This window comes from Anguilla anguilla, chromosome 9 (genome assembly GCF_013347855.1).
Source record: "Anguilla anguilla isolate fAngAng1 chromosome 9, fAngAng1.pri, whole genome shotgun sequence".
NCBI lineage: Eukaryota > Metazoa > Chordata > Actinopteri > Anguilliformes > Anguillidae > Anguilla > Anguilla anguilla.
In genome coordinates, this window is record NC_049209.1 from 46344337 (window position 1) to 46365759 (window position 21423).

At 48.5% G+C, this 21423-nt stretch overlaps 1 protein-coding gene across 10 annotated transcripts in view; it reads right to left on the minus strand.

The window, feature by feature from the left end:
* Window positions 1-21423, minus strand: part of LOC118236393 (ryanodine receptor 1-like) — an 87901-nt gene that overhangs the window by 35071 nt on the left and 31407 nt on the right. For all 10 annotated transcript variants that reach the window (XM_035434738.1, XM_035434730.1, XM_035434736.1 and 7 more), the window contains exons 36-71: window positions 20865-21309; window positions 19689-20309; window positions 19137-19337; window positions 17650-17761; window positions 17232-17375; window positions 16575-16848; window positions 16026-16140; window positions 15544-15676; window positions 14950-15044; window positions 14493-14628; window positions 14163-14349; window positions 13613-13724; window positions 13042-13162; window positions 12605-12774; window positions 12009-12229; window positions 11188-11278; window positions 10846-10986; window positions 10358-10521; window positions 10066-10144; window positions 9749-9838; window positions 9098-9238; window positions 8793-8870; window positions 8574-8649; window positions 8225-8348; window positions 7911-8026; window positions 6854-6921; window positions 6250-6371; window positions 4961-5010; window positions 3284-3344; window positions 2657-2783; window positions 2393-2501; window positions 2125-2206; window positions 1762-1892; window positions 1165-1485; window positions 502-742; window positions 29-116 (exon numbers count right to left, since the gene is read on the minus strand). In XM_035434738.1, coding sequence (XP_035290629.1) covers window positions 29-116; window positions 502-742; window positions 1165-1485; window positions 1762-1892; window positions 2125-2206; window positions 2393-2501; window positions 2657-2783; window positions 3284-3344; window positions 4961-5010; window positions 6250-6371; window positions 6854-6921; window positions 7911-8026; window positions 8225-8348; window positions 8574-8649; window positions 8793-8870; window positions 9098-9238; window positions 9749-9838; window positions 10066-10144; window positions 10358-10521; window positions 10846-10986; window positions 11188-11278; window positions 12009-12229; window positions 12605-12774; window positions 13042-13162; window positions 13613-13724; window positions 14163-14349; window positions 14493-14628; window positions 14950-15044; window positions 15544-15676; window positions 16026-16140; window positions 16575-16848; window positions 17232-17375; window positions 17650-17761; window positions 19137-19337; window positions 19689-20309; window positions 20865-21309 — 5587 coding nt within the window. The remainder of the gene's footprint in view (window positions 1-28; window positions 117-501; window positions 743-1164; window positions 1486-1761; window positions 1893-2124; window positions 2207-2392; window positions 2502-2656; window positions 2784-3283; window positions 3345-4960; window positions 5011-6249; window positions 6372-6853; window positions 6922-7910; window positions 8027-8224; window positions 8349-8573; window positions 8650-8792; window positions 8871-9097; window positions 9239-9748; window positions 9839-10065; window positions 10145-10357; window positions 10522-10845; window positions 10987-11187; window positions 11279-12008; window positions 12230-12604; window positions 12775-13041; window positions 13163-13612; window positions 13725-14162; window positions 14350-14492; window positions 14629-14949; window positions 15045-15543; window positions 15677-16025; window positions 16141-16574; window positions 16849-17231; window positions 17376-17649; window positions 17762-19136; window positions 19338-19688; window positions 20310-20864; window positions 21310-21423) is intronic.

The window sequence follows — 21423 nt, forward strand, 5'->3', positions numbered from 1 at the left end:
AACTGGGGAGGGTGGGAGGCGTACTCACGTGAGATTTGGACCAGAAGATGAAGACCTCCCCCACCATGCGGAAAAGCTCCTCGGCATCAGGATCTGGACAGGTGAGCCACCGGGCCCTGAGCCAAGGGCAGGGAGAGAATCAGGTTACACACAACCCTTCTGAGGACACCTCAGCACAAAGAGTGACAGGTCTACAGGTCACTGATCTAAACACCCCAAACTGATCACGTGCCTTGGATTATCTTTAACAGTCCAGACTACTTTAACCCTTTAAGGAGTAAGGTATCACAAATGTGTAATTAGAATGTCCTGAACTCAACATTCCATTGCTGATGTAACAATCACTACTGGTAATGATTGTAGTTCTAGAACACTGCCTTAGAATTTTGAAAAAACTTTCCAAAAAACCTACTCTTCAAAGGGCTATCAAGGAAGGGGGGAAATGGGCCTGATGCATTGTGGGAGTAATGTTGGACAGGCTTGACTGAAGGACGTCTGTACCTGTTGTTGTCCACGTAGCGGATGAGCAGGGGGTAGAGGGCGTAGAGGTCGCGGCAGAGCACGGCGAACTCGTCGCGGATGGTGCCCTCCTCCTCGTCGCCCTCGGACTTGCCCTCCATGCGCAGGTGCTCCTCCTCGGCCACCACCTTGCCCGTGCGCTTCTTCAGCTTCTCCATGGTGGGGATGAAGTGCGACTTGAGCATCTCGGGCTTGGCCCGGCTCACGATGGGCTGGGAGAACACTGCAGGGGAGAGGGGGGGGTGGGGAGAGAGAGAGGGAGAGGGGGGAGGGAGAGATGGGGGGAGAGAGAGAGACAGGGACAGACAGATAGAGAAGGAGAGGGGGAGAGGGAGAGAGGGGGGAGAGAGAAAGAGACAGAAAGAGAGAGAGAAAGAGAGAGAAACAGAAGAAGAAGGAAGGGAGTGGGTAAATTAAGATAAATGGCACATATACAAAAGTACATACACCTCTTGCATAACAGAAATGAACACTGAGGTGTATGTGCATTTGTTACTGCACAAAACAAGGTTCCTCTTGCCTAAAACATCAAGTGTCAAAATATGGCCCCGAAGCAAAGACAGGAAACCGGAAATAAATTATAGAGTGGAGGGGTGACAGAGTCATAAACAAAACTGTACTGTCAGTACCACTCCCCCATCTCACCGGCCAGCCTCTTCATCCAGGAGGCCTCGTCGATGCCCAGGTTGTTGACCACGATCTTCATGATGCTGCCCAGCAGCTGGTTGAGGTGCTCGGAGGTGACCTCGGTGCAGAGCTTGCCCTCCTGCTCGGGGTGGTTCTCCACCCCCCTCTCCCACCAGCGGGGCAGGTAGTTGCAGAGCATGGGCAGGGTGATCTCGATCACGTGGGGCATCTCCGTGTAGCGGGCGCCCGACTCCGCCAGGTCCCCTATCTCCTTCATCAGGATGTCCAGCTCGGGAATGTCCTGGCACAGCTCCTGCACGTGGCTCGGCAGGCCCAGGACTGGGCGGGGGGGGAGGGGGGGGGGGGGCGTGGAGAGGGGAGAGGAGGGAAAAGAGGGAGAAGGGAGAATAGGAAGAGAAAGACTGTAAGATAAAGGAAATCCAGCCACCGTTAATGACAGATAATAATGCAGGACCCCATAAGGCCTGGAGAAGTGGAGCACATTTTACTGCTGTACCCCTTCAAAATATTCAAAAGCCATTTGTGTTGGTTCATGTGAAGAGACACAGAGTGCGAGAGAGACAGAGATAACGAGGGTGAAAGACAGAGACTCACTGGCTCTCTCTCTGGGGGTCTTGGTGGTGTACACGGAGAAGGCGTTGTACTCGTTCAGGTGGGGCTCCAGGAAGGCCACCGGCATGGCAGCAGCCAGGTGAGCCAGACACTCCCCCAGAGCTGGTCTCTGTCTGCAGCCGTGAGACAATCACACTGACACGGGTACACTGAGCAACCCATACACACGCGCAAACACACACACACTATACAGATACACACACACACACATACTCACACGCTCCCCCAGAGCTGGTCTCTGTCTGCAGCCGTGAAATAATCACACTGACACGGGTACCCTGAGGGACCCACACACACTATACAGACACACACACACCACACACACACACAGTAACACTAACTCACCGATCCACATGGGGGTTCTTCACAGTGCCCAAAGAGTAGATGCTACACATGATGCGGTAGCATGACATCTGCACGTCATCCACTGCACGACAGAAGCAAACACTACATTACCCAGGAGCCACTTCAGAGCTAATAACGTCACAAACAGGCATTTTCAGGTGTTATATTCTAACAGCTGTCTTCTCCAGAAAGGAATGACCCGTTTCCTGTGGATGAACGCCCTCCCCTTTACCCACATTGGCCCAACGCCATTAGGGCGGAGACTTACGGATGACATCATCCCCAAACTGGTGCTGAGCGACGTGATCGAACAGGGAGGTGAGCACAGGAAGCAGGGCGATGGTGGTGTAGTTAATATTCTGAGACACACCCTTCACCTGCACACCAACACAGACACACCAAACATCAAACACAAATATGACAACAGTAATAGTAGTTGTCATAGTAGCAGTAGTCAGAAGAAGAGGAAGAAGAAGAATAAGAAGAGGAAGAAGAGGAATAGGAAAAAGATGAAGAAGAAGATGTTGCTGACCTGGGTGCGGTTGGACACCTTGCCCAGTTTGAGGTTCTCCACCATCTTCTCTATGTCATCAGCGGCACTTTCAAAAAACGAGCGCAGTCCAGCCTTCACAATCTCAGGGCCCGACTTCATCACTGTCCTGAGGGAGAGAGAGAGTGAATGAGAGAGAGAGAGGGAGAGAGAGAGAGAGAGGGAGAGGGAGAGGGAGAGGGAGAGAGGTAGAGAGAGGAAAAGGAGTGGGGCACAAAGGGAAAGTAGAAGATAAAAGAAAGTGGAAGGAGATACATATGGAACATATGGAGTAAGAGAGAAATAAAATGAACAGGAAGATAGAAGGGGAGAAAGAAAGAAGGGAGGAGAGAGGATGGCAGGCATGTTATTGTAGAATAAAGTGTAATAAATTATCATTGAAGGCCTGTAAAAGACTTCCAATTATGCATTTCCATTACCGTGAAGGAAAATGCAATTATTACTTTTCTACAATTAATTTTCCATGTCCTCGCAATTCACAAATACATAAAACAATTGTGCATTTATGAAGAACTGTACAGAAGACAGCCGCAAAGTTTTGTGTGTGTGTCTGTATGTATGTGCGTGTGTGTGTGTGTGAATGAGTGTGTGTGCATGAGTGTGTAGTACCTGGCATCCAGTGACCGGGCCAGAATGTGCAGACAGTTGACAACAGCGGCAGCGTCCGTACCTGCACACAAGGCGGCGTGGTTACCACGGCAACGGCAACTTCCCGACAGACGCGGGGCCCGAAATAGACTCACCTCCGCTTCACATCAAGACCAGAGGCCACACCAACACACTGTCGCCTACTGAGCTCAGTCTGAAGGCTAAAGGTCACTACGCTGTTTTTCTTCATCATGTTTGCTGAGTGAAAGGTCATTAACCGATGGTGGCAGCGGCACAATCGAATCAAAATGGAGCTGGGTTGACTGCAGGTAAATTCACACCCGGACTAATACGAGAGGCCGATTCTGCACTGTAATATCCAGGACATTGACTTACGTAGCACTGAGCATTCATAAGAAGAAGAAACAGAAGGGAGAGGGAACTCAGCAAATGAAATCATCGGCGTTTGTTATCGATTCTTGCGGCGGGCGGGGGATTAATAATGAGAGTGGGGGGGGGGCAGGCAGCGGGAATGCAGGGTAACAGACGGAGCCTCAAGCGTGCCAGGGCGCACAGCCAGCGGGCGCATCACAGCAGCTCCTGCCAGATCGAGCACGGAGAGGAAAATCCATGAGGCCAATCAAACGAGTGCACGTAGGCTACAGCAAACAGTACTCTAATTATATTCAGCCTCCTGAGTCTGAATGATGTCAGCATAAAATCTCTGTGTTGCATCAAGGAGGAAGTCTCCAAATTACATATACGTATACATATATACATATATATACATATATATGAAATTAAATATACAGAGAGCTCAATAATGTTGGGGACAAAGGCTTTTTTTTTAATTTCTGGATTTGGCTCGGTATGCCACAATTTTAGATATGTAATCAAACTATTGATGTGGTTAAAATGCACATTCTCCACTTTTTTTAAAGGGTATTGTTATACACTTTGGTTTCACCATGTATAAATCATGGCACTTTTCTGTTCTATTTTTTTATTTGTTCTATTGTTTTGCCAATCTGAATAGAAGCATAGCTAGCTTGGTTATTAGATGCCGGGGCTATTTTGGGGTTTTCTCTAATTGTGGTCATGAGACTGTTTCTGTCTCTCTGAGGGCTGATTCCACTCCCAGCAACAGGGCTGTCCCCCTGGGGAGGGACTAAAATCGAGCCTGGAGACAGCTCAAACACACACACTGGGAGAGGAGCAAAGCCAAGCACTGCAGAGCACTCAGAGAGAGGGAGGGAGAGAGAGAGAGAGGGGAGAGAGAGAGGGGTGGAGAGAGCGACAGAGAGAGGGTGGAGAGAGATGGAGAGAGAGACAGAGATAGAGGGGGGAAGAGATGGAGAAATAGAGAGAGAGAAAAAGAGGGAGAGAGAAAGAAAGAGGGGGTAGGGTGAGAGAAAGGGAAGAGAGAGAGTGAGAGAAAGGGGAGAGAGAGAGTGAGAGAAAGGTGAGAGAGAGTGAGAGAAAGGGGAGAGAGAGTGAGAGAAAGGGGAGAGAGAGAAAGGGAAAGAAGGATGAGGTAGAGTGAGGCACAAATTTTAAAAAAAGAAATGAAAGGTAGATAAGACAGGGAGATAAAGAAAAATAACATGGAGAAAATGGAGACAGGACTGTTTAGTCAAAGGGGCAGAAAGGCAGGGGAGGGGCTGGCAGAGTCAGCAGAACTCCATGCAGGTTTCTTACCAAAGAGAGAAACTCTGTGTCTCACCAGAGCTGCCATTTTACAGAAGATACTACAGCAGGAAAAGAGGAAGAGAAAGAAAAAAAAAGAACAGGAGAAAAAAGAGGGAGGAAAAGAAGGGGGAAAGAAAGGTTGACACAAAAGGAGAGAAGGAATTTACAGAACAAGTCCCCAAAAAAGAGATAAAAGAAACTGAGGGGGGGTTGGAAACAGGAAGTGAAGACACAGAGGAAGAGTGAGAGACAGACTTTTTAAACGGAGTCGTGTCATGACGATATCCATCGTTTCTTTCCACCATTGTAAGAGAGCGCATACTGGTAAAGACATTACAAAATGGCCTCTACTCCATCAACATAACTCTGAGCATAGACGTGAGCATGTGAACATACCTTAACACAATGTACTGCATGTAAATTGGACAAGAGGCAGTCTGTATGTGATGTCACCCCAGGCCTGAAGTGCATAAGCCTAAAATGACTAAGAAACTGACAGCCATTCATTACCTTGCCTTCTTACAAGAAGAATGACAGTTTCCCCCCTCTGGGAATGTTTGTACTTTCTGTAGATATTTCCTAACGGCCAATGGCAGGTTTACGGCACCTTCCACAGCTCAGAAAGATTTAGAGAGCTTTAGACACGCCTTGCCCGGGACCATCAATCTTCCAAAGCGTGCTGTAAGCATTATAAATGCATTATGTGGGTCCTCCTGGGTGGTAAGCCCAGCTGTAGCAGTGGGTTTTGCTGCAGTGACACACCCCTATTCTGGCAGTACCGGCCCCAGCTGTGGGCAGGGGTCCACAGAAGCTGTGTTGTGGGTGGGTGGGCGAGAGAGGGAGGGTTCCAGCCTGCGGAGCTTCTCTCTCCCCCCGACATGATGTTAGACCTACAAGCTGCCAGCAACAGCTGACTAGGGCAACCGCTGCACAGCTCAGCTACAGGACGGCAGCCGGCAGCGTTCAGTCTGGCGGACACAGGTGCTCGTCTGTGCTCTGCCAAATGGTTGATCGCGGAACTCGATGTGTGTGTGTGCGTGCGTGTGTGTGCGTGCAGACACAAGTGCATGCGCACGTGTTTTATCCACTGCTGTCTGAACATGCATCGGCTGCAGGTGGTGTGTGTATGTGTGTGCGTGTGCACTCATGTATGCATGCACACACAAGTGCACGTGTTCGTGCTGAGTGTGCATGAGTGCATGTGTGTGTGTTCATGTGTGTGTGTGTGCATGTGCTTGCGTTAAGCGTGCACGAGCGCGTGTGTGCACCTGAGTGCGCGCGAGCAGCACGGGACTGACCTGGCGATCATCTCCTTCTCCTTGTTGGAGGACAGCCCCCCGCTGCCCAGCATCTTGGCGGGAGTGGAGAGGAAGTAGAGGCAGTGGTTCTTAAAGTACTGGTTAATCAGCGGCAGCAGGATCTGAGGCACAGACACACAGTCGTCAGCACATCCACCGATCCAGCAGGCAGACCTGGCTCAATTATTATCTGACGTGCTTTAAACCCTCCTGACACCAGAAAACAGTCCTGCAGGTTACTAGCAATTTAAAAGAAGCGGCTGTTTTAATCAGGATTCTCCTCTCATGTCATTGAATGTTTTGGTCATAAAACAAAAACGTCCTTAAAACAAAAAAGATACAAGCCAAGATAAAATACAAAAGGCGAGAAAATAAAATAAAAATCTTTAATAGTGTAATTAAAAAAGTGCCAAAAAGAAAGGTGCAAGCACTTTGGTTAAGAAACCACCTTCAGTGCTCTGAGTTGTGATGTAGTTTTTAATGTTTTGCTTCTCAGGCACAAGCAGATGTTTTTTTGCAAGTTTTACAGGCTTCTAAAGAATCAAACCGCATCAGAAACGCATCTGATCCTGGTCTGACAGTGTGTCGGTCCCGCCCCTCTCACCTTGGCAAAGAACTTGATCTCCTGCTCGTGTGGTGACTTCTCCACCCGCCCGCTGCTGACCACAGCCTCTGCACAGGCAGAACGCACCTGTGAGTAAAGTCTCATTCACACAGCCTCTACACAGGCAGAACGCACCTGTGAGTGAGGTCTTATTCACACAGAGTCCATCCATTTGTCCAAACATCGATTATCTAACCTGCTTATTCCCGGTCTGGGTCGTGGGAGGCTGGAGCCTATCCCAGCATGCATTGGGTGCACTCCAAAAAATTAATTGTTGGACTTACTTAATAAAATTATGAACAGTGGCTGCACAAAATATTATTTAGTATATGGAACTTAATAATATAATAATAATACTGCATGCAACCATGGTCCATAATTTTATTATGTAAATCCAGCAATTCATTTTTATTTTTTGAGTGTGAGAGGCCTGGACAGGTCTCTCAATCCTTCATGCAGACTCCTATATGCACGCTCACATAATCACTCAGGCTTACTATAGCTTTACCCATAGCCTCATACTCACACAATCTCAGTTAATATTATGTAATCATACAGTTTCATTCCTATGATCTCAGGAATATTCACATATCGCTTTAGTTCTATAATGATGTGGCCCAACAAATATATTTGGCTTATTCATAGAACATACTGCAAAATCCTGCAGTTCTCATTTTTAATTGAGACCTGCTTTATGGATTTTTTTCCACACTGGACCTGTATTTTTATTGAGTCTTTTTTGTATTTGCTGTTATGTTGTTGTGTTTCTTCTCATTGCACAAACTTCATATTGCATTTTTAATAACTAATTAGTACTTACGTCTCTTGCCCAGGTCAAGAATATGTTCTCAATAATTTACCTGGTTAAATAATAATTAATAGTATGGCCTTGCATTTTCACTGATAGGGTGTACTTCAAATGCAATGTAGCCAGTAATAGTATTGTATATTTTGTTTGATTTTAACTGTACCATGCTTCTGTTTCTAAACCTCTACTCTTCATCTCTCTGTTAACTGATCAATTTATCTATGTCCACCCTCCTCTTCCTCGCAGTACCCAGATGGGCGATGAACTCCTGGGCGATGTCCATCCACTTGAGCAGCTTCTGCAGGAAGCCGTAGGCGAAGCGTTTCTCTATGGAAGACGTGTCCAGCTCCATGTCCTTCAGCCCTCTGAGAGACGGGGGGAGGGAGAGAGAGGGGGAGGCGGAGGAAAAAACAGGCCGCGTGACAGTGAGTCAGCGTTTCTGATCCAGGCATCTTTCACCGCCACAAATGTAAATCGTAAACAGTACGGTCTGAGAGCGCTCTGTCACGCCAATCGTGAGCGGCGAGCCGTGAGCAAGGCAGAGCGTGAGGTTTGAGTGACACCTGGTGACGGCGTAGCCGTGGAGCTGCAGGAATTTGAGCAGCTCGTGGGACTTCTCTCGGTCCCGGGCCTTCTCCTTAGCCGTCAGGGTGTCGTACGGCACCAGCAGCGGATGGGTACCGCCCCCTGCAGACAGGCATGCGCCGGTTACTCACTGGAGCACTCATTCTCTCTCTAATGCACACACGCAAACGTGCACACACACACCACACACACACACACAACAAACACATACTCACACACACACATACACACACACGCACATGCACACACACGCACACACACACACACGCACATGCACACACACACGCACACACACAGACACGCACACACATACACACAGACGCCCACCTTTAGACTGCAGCTCCATCTTCTTCTTCCTGCCCCAGGTATTGTGGTAATTCTCAGCCAACTGCTCGCCCATGGCCTGAGGGAGCGAGGGAGAGAGAAAGAGAGGGAGGGAGGGGGGAGGGGGGAGGGAGAGAGCCGTGGAGAAGCACAAAGAGATAAAGCTTCAGTCCTGACGTCATACATTAGCGCTGTGCTAGCCTTCCTCAATCAGTCCGTTACCTGCAGCTCTCGGGACAGAGACATGCCAGAGATGTCAATGGGCTGGGGGCTGTAGCCATGGCTGGGGTCATAGGTCGCCTGCAATGCCGAAACACAAAGGATATCATTAATAATAACTTCAGCAATACCTCCTAGAGATGCTCATAGCTAAGGATTACAGGCAATTCAAACTGTATTAGTTTAATAAAAAACCTGTTAAAAAGTAGATAATAATGACAATCATGATGCCCCCCAGGTTCTGGCAGGCTGGCACATACTGTGCTTGGCAGTATCTCAGCGTTTAATAACCACCCTTTCAGCTGTACCTGTGCTGTCTGTGATATCTTGCGGGTCTTCTTCTTCTCCGTCTTATCCTCCTCTCCATCCCTGGCCTTGTCCAGGGTCCACTCCCACGCTATCATGGCCTTGATGGACTCTTTGATGGGCCAGCGGTAGATCTCTTTGTCCTAAAGGACAGATGGCGGGATACTGAGTGGCCAAGCTGCACGGTAGCTAATGTTTTTACTAAGGCCTTTAAGCACGTGAAAAGCCTTTTAGCACACACAAACCAGTAACACAACCAGTGATTGGTCCAAAACAAATACCACGACCAATCATTGGTCATGTTATTGGTTTTGTATGTGCTAAAAGGTTTTGCTCGTACTAAAGGTCTTATGAATGCGGCCCTTAGTCTTTTCAGGAGCATGTCTGCAAACCATATGAGTGTTAGGCGAAAATAGCAAATATCACTAATTTCTGAAAAAAAAAAGTAATTCATGATTGAAATTAAGCACTCAACACACTGCCGTACCTTTATCATCTGAGTTGATCATTCAGTTACTGCAGGGGTGATCCTATCTTACAGTATCTTTTATACTCACAGGTTACAGGTTGCCCATGTCACATGTTTGGGAGAAACTCATAGCCCCACGTTTAAGTGTGCGAGAGTGCGCACCACAGGCAGATACTGCCCTAACCTTCTCAGAGAAAGTCTTGTATGGCCTGAGCATGGGGTGGGTCTTGGCGTTTTCATCCAGCACCTCTCCATAGGTCCAGTTGTTCTGGATCTGGAGGCAGAAAAGGACACAGAGCTAACTGCCAGCTGTAAGGATGCTCTGTATCAGTGCTAATCGCTAATCCAATTAATGCAATAAGAGCATCACAGACTAAGTGCCATTATCACATAATGACTCTTTTGTTGTATTTAATAATACAAAATCTGTATTTCATTTCATTAATCTCTGAGAAGTTAAAATTATAATAGACTGTGAATGACTGCCTGTTCGATACTGACCTTCTCAAAAGCCCACTTGTCATGTGTGTATTCTGCATATTTGTTGATGAAGCCATCCAGCTTCTCAGGAATGATAGTACTAGAAGAAAACAAGGACTGGTTATTATGCCTGGGTGGATGAGTAAATGAGTAACTAATCAGAAAAAAAAACACAATTGTCTGTCCTTCCAGCTCCTGACTGCCAAATCTACTCCCTTTTCTTTGTATTTCTACCCGCAATTCCCCCCATCTCTTTTTGCTATTCATTCATACATCACTTCCTCCCACCACTGGCACCATCATGTCATCTCACTTTGTGGTGTCCACGGGCTTGGGGTCGAAGTTTCCCTCGGCGTCGACCGAGGCCTTCTTTTCGGTCTTGGAGGAGTAGCTGGCGTCCACGTAGTCGGGGGCGATGGCCCCCGCGATGGCGCATATGCACGGCATGGCGATCTTAAACAGCTCCGAGTCAAATTTCTGAAAGGGGGGGGAGGACAAAGATGGGAGAGCGCGGTTGTTGAGGTCAGAACTGGGTCATATGTGGGCACAGAAATGTTGGGCATGTGTCGGCCTGTGCGACTGGCTTACCATCCGACGTGTCAAATATGTACAGGAAATAATTCAACACAAGTAAAATTTGAAATCGCACCTTCAGATACCTGAGAATTTTTAAATAAATATACTACGTAACCAGTATTAAAAAAATTACATATATAGATAATATTCTGTATATATAGTAATATGCTGGAGTTTTGCTGGTGTTCAAAGGGTTAAATCTTTGCCAATCATTATTTGACCCACCTTGTGAGCCAGTGACTCGAAGATGCCCCAGAAGAGTTTGCGAGTCAGGTGCAGCTCTTCCTCTGAGGAGATTCCAAAATTGGCCCAGCCATTGGGGAGGCAGTAGTACTTCCAGCAACGCTCGTAGTGATTGGTCAACAGCTGCAACCAAGGCAACAGTGAATATATAAATCATAGAAACAAAAACACAACGATGACAATGAACACTGATATCATCAAAATGATACACTGTATATTACACACAGCAACTAACTTAAATGAACTTAATTTTAAAAATCAGGTACTAAATAACCATCGGTAATGGGAATAAGATGTTTATCTTGTGACTGTGTGTCCTGGCACCTTGAGTGGCATCTTGGCATACTCGTTGAGGATGGGCACGTCAAACACCAGCCTCCTCAGCAGGTGCTGGAGCATGGAGGGCCGAAGGTACCTGCGGGACAGGAAACGGGCTGAGCACATCTGACTTAACACGCTTGGACCCTAGGGTTCAGATACTACGATGCACTCCTATTGCTTGCTTTGTATTATGTTGTATGTCTACTTTCCCTTTGCTCTGTATTCTATTCTTGACTGTCAATGCACGTATTGTTTTCATGGCACTTATAGGTTAATCACTGACCCTGCTAGTATTGAATCTTCTCTCCTGATGCTGATGCTATTACTTTATAAGTCACTATGGATAAGAGCGTCTGCTAAATACCAAATTTAATTTGTAACTGTAAATATAACAGAGCTACAGTGCATATATGCCTTGTGTAGCATTCCTCTGTCTAGTATCCCTAGAACACATCATAATAAAAAATTTACAACCATAATGAAGTCAGTCAAAATATAGTTCATGATGTATAATGAGTTCATGAGTTATTAATACTTTATGAAGTATTTATAACTGAACCTTATTCTGAAGTGTCTCCCATTGTATTTTGCACTAGCGGACATACATAGAGCCTTCCATTAAATATTCACACTGACTAAAATTAGGTGTGAAAATGAAGATTAGGAAAGAAAGGAAAGGAATCTGGGAGAATGAGGTCAAGCCAAAACAGAGGAGGGGAGAGTTCTTCAGTGTGCATGGGAAATAAAAAGACAGTTAATAAAGGTACAGAGAGTGAGCAGGGCGGTGTTAACAGGAGGGGGGCGGAGTCAGTGGTGTGACTGACTTGACCAGGGACATGAGGCACTCCTCGATGACGTCCCGCTGGGCCTTGGTGAGGGAGCGGCCGCGGGACAGGCGGTAGATGGTGTGCAGCATGGAGTCGATCATGATGGCGCGGTGGTCGGTGCCGGCGAACAGCGGGGCGCACTTGGTGATCAGCGGCATCACCGCCGAGCACAGGTAGCGGTTGAGGGCCAGGGCCATCTCGGTGGTGCTGAACGCCGCCTGGTGGAGAAAGAGGGAAATTGCAGGCGTTGTACTGGAACACATCCTCCTACCTGAGGACAGTGGCTGATTTCAGGCCTGGGGAGATGTGGGGGCTGTTGGCACCATGATTGGTTAACTGAAACCATAGCTTGAATTGGAGGCCACTCTGCCTCAACCTCCCCTAGTGTTAAACACAGGAGAACAACCATGAAATATCTGTGGTGACACAGACAAATGCCTGTGCCATTGAACCAATAAACCGCCAGGACTCAAAGGGAAACAGACAAAGGGCTGTTGGAATGAGCCAATAGGAAAGAAGGGCCTGTGATTCATCGTGACACATAGAAAGGGCTGTTGGGATGAGCCAATAGGAAAGAAGGGCCAGGGACTCACCGTGTCGAGCGAGGCGGCTGCCCTCATGTCCGGCAGGAAGCCCACCTCCAGCACGTGCAGGAGGAAGTCCTGGTTGTCGATGCCGTACACGCGGTCCAGGAACAGCACCATGGGAGCCTTGTGGTCCGGAACGAAGCTGGCCGACATCTTTGGCTCGATGATGCTGCCATCTGCACGAAGAGAGAGAGAGAGAGAGAGAGAGAGAGAGACGGGCCACAAGTAAAACACAGAGCTGAGTAATGAGCGCCTTAACATAACCTGAACATCAGTAATAAGCAGACTTTTTGCACTAATAAAACCTACTCAGACCACGTTGCCTCATTATTTTCCTATTAGAAGATATTCCTCAAGTTCAGTATATAATGACAGAAGGACGATGCAGACAATAAAGAAACACTTGCAATATTTAGCTTTGCATTTGCTTCCCCGTGTCTCACCTTTCCCGAAGGTGGGGATCTGGACGGGCAGGCTGATCACCCCCACCAGGTCCTCGATGGGCACCAGGGACCTCAGGATGGCCCTGATTCTCAGAGCCTCACCCTTGCCAGCCTGGATCAACTGTAGAGAGGAGGCAGGGACACGCCAAGAATGACATCATATACCGTACATATATTCTTAGTTCAGCTGGCGAACACAGCTTATATTTTTACATACTTTTTTAATTTTACACCTGTTAACGTAGCTGGTTAAATACCTTGCTGAAGGTTACCGTGACAGTGCTCCACCTCTGAGTTTCGTGCCCAGTTCCCAACCTACTATACTACACTACCGATGTCATTATACTTTGCTGCTGACATCTTTCCTCACCTCACCATTCCCACTAACGACTGAGTGAATGGTCTTGTCTGAATCACGTTAATTGCCGACTATTAAGTATACAAGTGGTATGCAACTTGTATATACTCAATAGTAGGCAAGTGAGCTGTTTCAGCCATGGCCTATCTATCTCAATATGCCCATTGGAGATATCAGCAGATCAGTTTGGACCAAAGGGGACCAGGAACTCACGTGCATCTCAGGGGCACAACGGCCCAACAGATCAATGAGGGCGGAGTAGAAGGACATGATGGCGTTCCCAAGATGCACCCTGTTGTCCTCCTGCTGCTCCTCCCCTCCAAACCTGCCAGCAAGTCACAGGAGAAAGAAATATGTGCATGAGCAAAGGGAGGTCAAAGGTCAAGTGCTTAACAATGTTTACTCTGCAATGTTCAGAAGCACAGCTCATTCCAAAGCTCTCTGTCAGACCTGGGTAAAATGCATACAGTATTTGTTTTGGATTCAAGTACTTTTCTAACCTTTACTGATCTTGTCTGGTGTATTGGAACCAATTAAATACTCTCAGAAAGTGCAAACCCTGCCTTCTGGTCATATTGGCAGGCTCAGTTACACCAGGCAAGATCAACAGAGCACAGAAAAGTATCTGAATCCAAAACAAATATGTATTTGACCCAGGTCCGCTCTCTGCTTCCTCATTAATGCCAGGCCCTGTTAGCGAATTAACTCCCGCCACCTGTTCCACTCTCTTCTCCAACCCGTCCTGTCTTTGGCTCTTTCTTACATGGGGAAGCGTCGGTCCTTCTTGACCGTGGGCCCGTCCCGGGCGGGGTCCTCTGAGATTTTGATGGCCTCCTCGATGGCGGCGAGCAGCCCGTTGCCCCCCTCCCCCCTCAGGGCGGGGCCGAAGCACTCGGGCCGGCGGATCAGCAGACGCACCACCACGTTGGCGTTCTCCTCCACGCTCTCTCCTGGACAGGGGGGTGGGGGGGGGGGGCGAACCAGAGGGGACACCAGGGTTATTAACCTTGACCACTCTGCTGATCGTGAAGGAACTGTAATTCAGCGGAACTGATGGGGTGCCCTGGGAAGGATTTCGGAAGCGCACGCTCACCGTTGACGAACACAGCAAAGCGGAGGAAGTCCAGATAGCGCTCTCCGCCACACGGGTTCCAGCCGATGTCAGGGTAGCCCTTGGACAGAAGCATCGGACAGCTCTGCAGCCCACAGCCGGCCAGGTACTTCACCACCTGGGAGAGGGAGAGTGAATGACAGCATATCCAATATATAATAATATATCCAATTACGTCATGTAATAACCTGCTATCATCACTTAGTATACCATATTTGTGGTTTATTTATTTATAAATGCTTATTAAGTATTGTCTTGTTTTCGCAACAATGGAAATTGGTTAATTTCCATTCATGCCAATAAAACCATTTAAACTTCAACTTCAGAGAGAGAGAGAGAGAGAGAGAGCAAGAGAATAATAATAATAAGATGAGCTGTGCAGTTTCCAGTCCCTGATGTCACATGACCGCAGTGTGTGTAAGGAGGGGGCGTATCTGACCTTCTCCAGGTCCTGCTCCTGCAGCGCCAGGGCCAGCTCGTTGTTATCGATGCAGGACGCCGCCGCCACGTCCAGAGGGGTGGAGCCTCGCATCCCTAAATGACATCATTAATTCAGCCAGTCATGGGGCTCATGTTGGGCACTGCCAGGACTACTGTGGTCATGTAACACAGCACTGTTGGGCTAAACCAGGGGTGCCCAATCATGTGCCATGGAGGGCCGAGAGTATGCAGGTTTTCATGCCAACCAATCACTCCACCAGCTGAGTTCAGTAATTAACACACTATCAACCGGAAAGAAGGCAACTAATTAGTGAAATCAGCAGGTGTAGCGATTGGTTGGAATGAAAATCTGCATACTCTTGGCCAAGGATGGTTGAGAGAGGCCAACCAATCATTACACCTGCTGAGTTCACTAATTAACACACCTTCAACTGGAAAGTAGGCAACTAATTAGTGAAATCAACAGGTGTAGTGATTGGTTGGAACAAAAATCTGCATACCCTTGGTCCTCCATGGCACACGATTGGTCTAAAGCTCAGAGCACTGCTGAAGATAATAATAACGCAGATCGCTGTGCGACCCGCTCCCTCACCCAGGCCGATGCCGCTGTTCTGGAGCAGGTAGCTGAGGTGGTCGAACATGGAGCGCTGGTTCTGCCGGCTGATCCGGCAGAAGTAGCACAGGAAGCGGCAGCAGTTGGTCACCATCCTTGGGAACCGGATCTCCTGCAGAGAGGAAGAGGAGAGAGAGACGGGCAGAGGAACAGACAGCTTGTTATTGTGATTATCCTCAAACGTGCACCTTTACTTATGGCAAATGTAACAGTAAATTTAAACCACAGAATAATAATGTGCTGCGGTCTTTAAAAAAATCACAAAATCTGTCCATTGTTTTTCCTTATTTAAAGTTGATTGTGGTTGATCTTTGTATGCAGTTCTTTTATTTTTGGTTCATTACTTTCTAATCACAGTAAAGTTACTTTCATTATTCTTACAGTTGTTCTGACATCTACAATGAACCAAAAATCTAAAAGGGCAAAAATAAATAAAATGAATAAAAAATAAAATAAATTACCTTAGAATCTCCACCGCCCAGCACGTTGACCATGACCTCCATGACAGTCTCATGCATGCCGAGAGCACGCATCAGGTTCGGGTGCTGGTAGAACACCCGGTTACTCATGATGTTCCTGAGAGGGGCGGAGGTTTGGTTGAGATTTAAAGGAAAAACCCACTCAAATTAAAAAAAAAAAAAAAGATCATTTTTTACTATCTGAAGATGGTAATTCAAATGATCAGAGCACAAAACAAGTAATACCCTGCATCATAAGAGAGCTGCTCCTATGCTTATGACAAAGTATGAACACCACTCTGTGTAATGCCGAAAGTACACATAACTTTAAATTCATACTCCATATATAATTTCAAAATTAATCTATACATGTGTAGGTATTTTAATTCTGTCATTGTAAAAATGGTCATTGCTTTTGGTCTTGCTGAAACAGGTCAGGAATCTGCGGTAAACGTGGGCCCTGGGATGAATCTGAGATATGCCTGAGTGTCTTCAAACGTTCCTGGAGCTGAAGTGGACCTCCCCCCTCGCCCCCCCCCTCGGGGTACTGACCCGATGCTCTGGATCATCAGCCTCTCCTCCTCGGGCCCCATCTGCACGATGAGCAGCGAGCGGATCTGGCTCAGGCACTCCAGCAGGTCCATGGTGTCCTGCACGGACACGGCGTTGATGGTGTAGGCCTTGGGCAGCGCCCGGATCAGCTCGCCCAGCCCGTCGTACTGCCGGTGCAGCAGGCTGAACATGAGCCGCACCAGCTCCGGGTTCTGGATGAACGACTCCTGGGCCCAGTGGATCATGGTGTGGGAGATGAGCTCCTGGAGGGTGCCTGAGGGGGGGGGGGGGGGGGGGCAGAGCAAGCTTTGATATCAGATAGAGAGTTTCTAAAGAGTGAGGTGATGCTTTGACAGAAAGTGCTTGGCCCTTTGACGTTAGTGTGCCTGAGGCTATCAAAACTTTGTTCAGGGGGTCTCATGAATTTCAATGCACCTTTCTCACAGTAGAGAAAAAACAATTTGAAAGAGAACATATAGGCAAACTAAGAAAGTACAGACCTCATAACAACTGCATTTTACTGCCCTTCAAATTTAACCAACAAATTATGTTTTTTTATTCAATAATGATATGATGAATAGCAACATGTGAGCATGGTGGTGCTTTGTCTCATTGGTGTGTCTGAATGAAGGAGGACAGAAGACTGCAGGCTCTCACTGGGTTTGGGCTCTTCCGCAGGCTCTGGCTCCTCCTCCACCTTCTTCCTGCGGAAGCTCCTGACCTTGTCCACCAGGCTGAAGAGCCGCCCGCGCAGGGACGTGTCCACCTCCGCCTCTTCCTCCTCCTCCTCAATGTGCACGCCTGGACCGGTGAGAGAGGAAGAGGGAGAACGAGGACATTCAGTGCCCCCCGTTAGAATGTTCTTGCCCGAATATTCTAATGCTGATGTAACAATCACTACTGGTTATTGAAATTTCAATGGAGTTCTAGAACACTGATGTAGAATGCTGGAACAACATTCCATAAAGCCTAAAACAGAATGAAATGTTAGTCTTTCAATCTCTACAGGAGTAATTTCAGTCACACCCAGACCCTGGGTTAGCACGTGTGATGCAGCAGGAGAACCCAGACTGACCGCAGTGCGCCAGCAGGTCGTTGTGAAACGCCTGCAGAGCCTCTCGAACCTCCTCAGGGACGGGGCTGTCCTCCTCGTCCATGAAGTGCTTGAAGTTCAGGAGCATGTTGATCTGTTCTCACACACACACACACACACACACACACACACACACACATGCACAAGGGGTTGCAGCTTGATAAAATCAGCAAGTTAAGACTGGGGTCAATTTCATTTCAGCTAACGCGATTCAGCACATTTTCAATTATTGAATTTAACTTAATTTCTGGCGGAACGGAATTGAATAGAAATGGAAATAACCGGAGCTCCAGTGCAGACGCATCGCTGTCCTTCCTTTAAAGCCCAAGACGAGCTGTCGCAAAGATGGCCGTTTCGTCCTTGCCTCTCACTTCATTCTGTACTACGGTCCCCCTCCGCTGTACTTAAGCAATACGGCATGAGAGACAGCGCTGGATCGTGGATACAGTCATGGCTACAGGTCTGTTGCTATCGTGATAGTTAGCAGGTATCACGATACAGCGCAGCCTCGATTGCCATATTCAATCGATCAAACTTTATTTGTATAGCACATTTCATACAGTAAGTGCAACTCAATGCGCTTCACAGAAAGTAATTGCAAAGAATAATTAAAATATTTTTTTTAAAAAGCACTGCTTTTAGAAAACTGCTACAACATATAGAAACAAATAACTGATGACACAGTATAGTTTATTCAGTAATTTAAATTGTTAGCAAGTTTGTGTGTGGAGTGATACTGTTTGCAAACAGTTTGTTTTCATGGCTCGCATCCTACAGAGAAATGCGTATGCGCTAGCTGAGTACGCCCTGGCTGAGTACGCAGTGGCTGAGTACACACTGACTGAGTGCGCGCTGGCTGAGTATGCAGTAGCTGAGTACGCGCTGGCTGAGTATGCGCTAGCGTGCTGGCTGAGTACGCACTAGCTGAATACGCGCTGGCTGAGTACGCACTGGCTGAGTACACACTGGCTGAGTACACACTAGCTGAGTACGCGCTGGCTGAGTACACACTAGCTGAGTACGTGCTGGCTGAGTACGCAGTGGATGAGTACACACTGGCTGAGTACGCGCTGGCTGAGTACGCAGTGGATGAGTACACACTAGCTGAGTACGCGCTGGCTGAGTAAACACTAGCTGAGTACGCGCTGGCTGAGTACACACTAGCTGAGTACGCGCTGGCTGAGTACACACTAGCTGAGTACGCGCTGGCTGAGTACACACTAGCTGAGTACGCGCTGGCTGAGTACGCAGTGGCTGAGTACACACTGACTGAGTGTGCACTGGCTGAGTACGCAGTAGCTGAGTACGCGCTGGCTGAGTATGCGCTAGCGCGCTGGCTGAGTACGCACTAGATGAGTACGCGCTGGCTGAGTACACACTAGCTGAGTACACGCTGGCTGAGTACACACTAGCTGAGTACGCGCTGGCTGAGTACGCAGTGGATGAGTACGCGCTGGCGGGGCGCGTACCTGCTCCTGCGGGGGCGAGCGGAACTCGCGGGTCTTGCGGGCGGTCTCGGCGGCGCTCATGGTGAACGCCTGCATGAGCTCGTTGTAGCGCATCCTCTGATTGGACTGCACCTCGTTGACGAACTGGTCGGAGAAGGCGATGATGGCCTCCACCCTGTGGCGCAGCTCGCAGTCGCAGAAGTACTGGAGCAGAGTGCACATCTGGAAGGGAGGGTCAGAGGTCAAACGACAGTTTGTTTAAGACCTGCGGCCATCTTTACTCCCAACTGGATTAAATGACTCAAGTTGTGCTGGTATGTTTAAGCTGTGTAATCCTTTAAAAAGATACTTTTTTACACAATGGGAGTTGTACAGTAGGTAGAATAAGAGTGTTCTACCTACTGTACAACCTGTTTGGTTTCATATTTCTGTAGTGTATTCGAACAAAAACAGCAATAAGTACATACACAGCATTTGAAACTGAATGAGTGCACGTGTGAGAAAGAGAGAGAGACAGAGAGAGAGAGAGAAATAGAGAGAGAGCGAGGGAGAGAGAGAGAGGGAGAGACTGACCTGCAGTTTGACAGATTCTGGAAGCTTCATCTGGAGCAGTCCTTCCTCTGGCCCCTCCCTCACTTCTGCCTCCGCCTCGCCCGCCCCCGACTCCCTCTCCTTCTCCTCTGGCGCCTTCTCTCCATCCATTTTCTCTCCAGCACCCTCCTCTTCTCCCTCCTTTTCCCCATGTTCCTTCTCCAGCTCCTCCTCCAATTCCAGCTCTTCTTCCTCCTCCTCTTCCTCCTCATCCTCCTCCTCTTCGTCGTCCTGTCCTACTCCCTCATCTTCCACCTCTCCCTCGCTCTCTTCATCCAGCCCTTCCTCCTCTTCCTTCGCTTCCGCGCCCCGCTCCTTCACTTCCTTGGGCTTCTGCTCCTCCTCTCCCTTCCTGGCCCCTCCCCCGGCCCCGCCCTCCTCCGCTGGAGGCTCCGCCTCCGGGCCGAACACGTTGGGCTCGATCATCTTGAGGATGTGCTTGACGTCCTCGTCACCGAAGACGCCCATGATGAGCAGGGTGCTGATGAGCTTGAGGATGGGGACGAAGTGGAACTCCACGCTGCCCCCTACAGGGTCCCGCATGGCCTGGCCGCCGTCCTCCACCGCCTCCGTCAGCATGTTGAGGGCCTTGGTCTTCATGACCTGGTGGGTGAGAGAGAAACGTAGCAGGAGCGATGAGTAGCAGTGGTGTAACGACGCTGGTGCATCCCCGTTTCCTGTTCCAGTGCATCTGTAAGTATTGACCTCTTATTGGACACAAGGCTGTCACATGATTGTGTACTTCAGCACACAGTTTTGTGCATGTGTATGTACAAGTCACTGGTACATTAACAAGTACACCTACCTAGCTAGCTAACTAGCAGTTGTGAGTTACACTAGATACAAAACGTTAGTTATGTAGCTAGCAATTCTGATTTCCATAGCCAAGAGCTTAGCTAGTTAGCAGCCCAAATATAGCTAGCTTGCGAGATGATAAAGGCACGTAAAATATGGTTTAATTCATATCTCAGAAATTCTGTATTCATCAAATTTTGACGCTCTGAATGCAGTGAACATTCGATTGGGCTTATATATCTAACTGTAGCTATAATGGGGCTCTTAAAGCTTCAATCATACATCACCCACCAGCAGGAGTGTATTACACAAAAAAAAAAAATCTCGAAACCCCTCCTTCCCCCCTCTCTCTCTCTCGGGTACCTCTAAGGGGATGACGGGGCTGAGGGTATAGACGTCGGGGTTGGTCCCCACGAAGCTGACGGGGGAGAACTGGACTTTGGGGCGCAGGCAGGTGGTGAGCCCCACCCCGGGCAGGGCGTGGGCCTTCTCGGCGTCCGAGTAGAGCATGATGGTGCGGGTGTCGTCGGTCATGGGCACGATGAACTCCTTGTTGGTCATGAGGCGGGCGCGCTTGGCGGACTCCAGGTGCATGCTGATGAGCAGGTCGTAGTAGCCGCTGCGCATGGGGCCGGGCAGGTAGGTGTTCTCGATGGCGTAGAAGAGCTGCGACTCGTCCACGTGGCTGCAGAGCGCGTGCGCCACCCGGTTGTTGCCCAGCGCGCAGACGGCGCAGTAGAGCTTCAGCGTGTGGTAGTGGAACTTGAGCATGTCCAGGCGCTCGGAGAGCTCCAGCACGTCTATGCACCTGTGCACGGGGAGAGGGAGGGAGGGAGAGGGGTAGGGAGAGAAAGAGAGAGAGAGAGAGAGCGAGGGATAGGGAAAGAGAGAGAGAGGGTGAGAAAAAGAGAGTGCGAGAGGG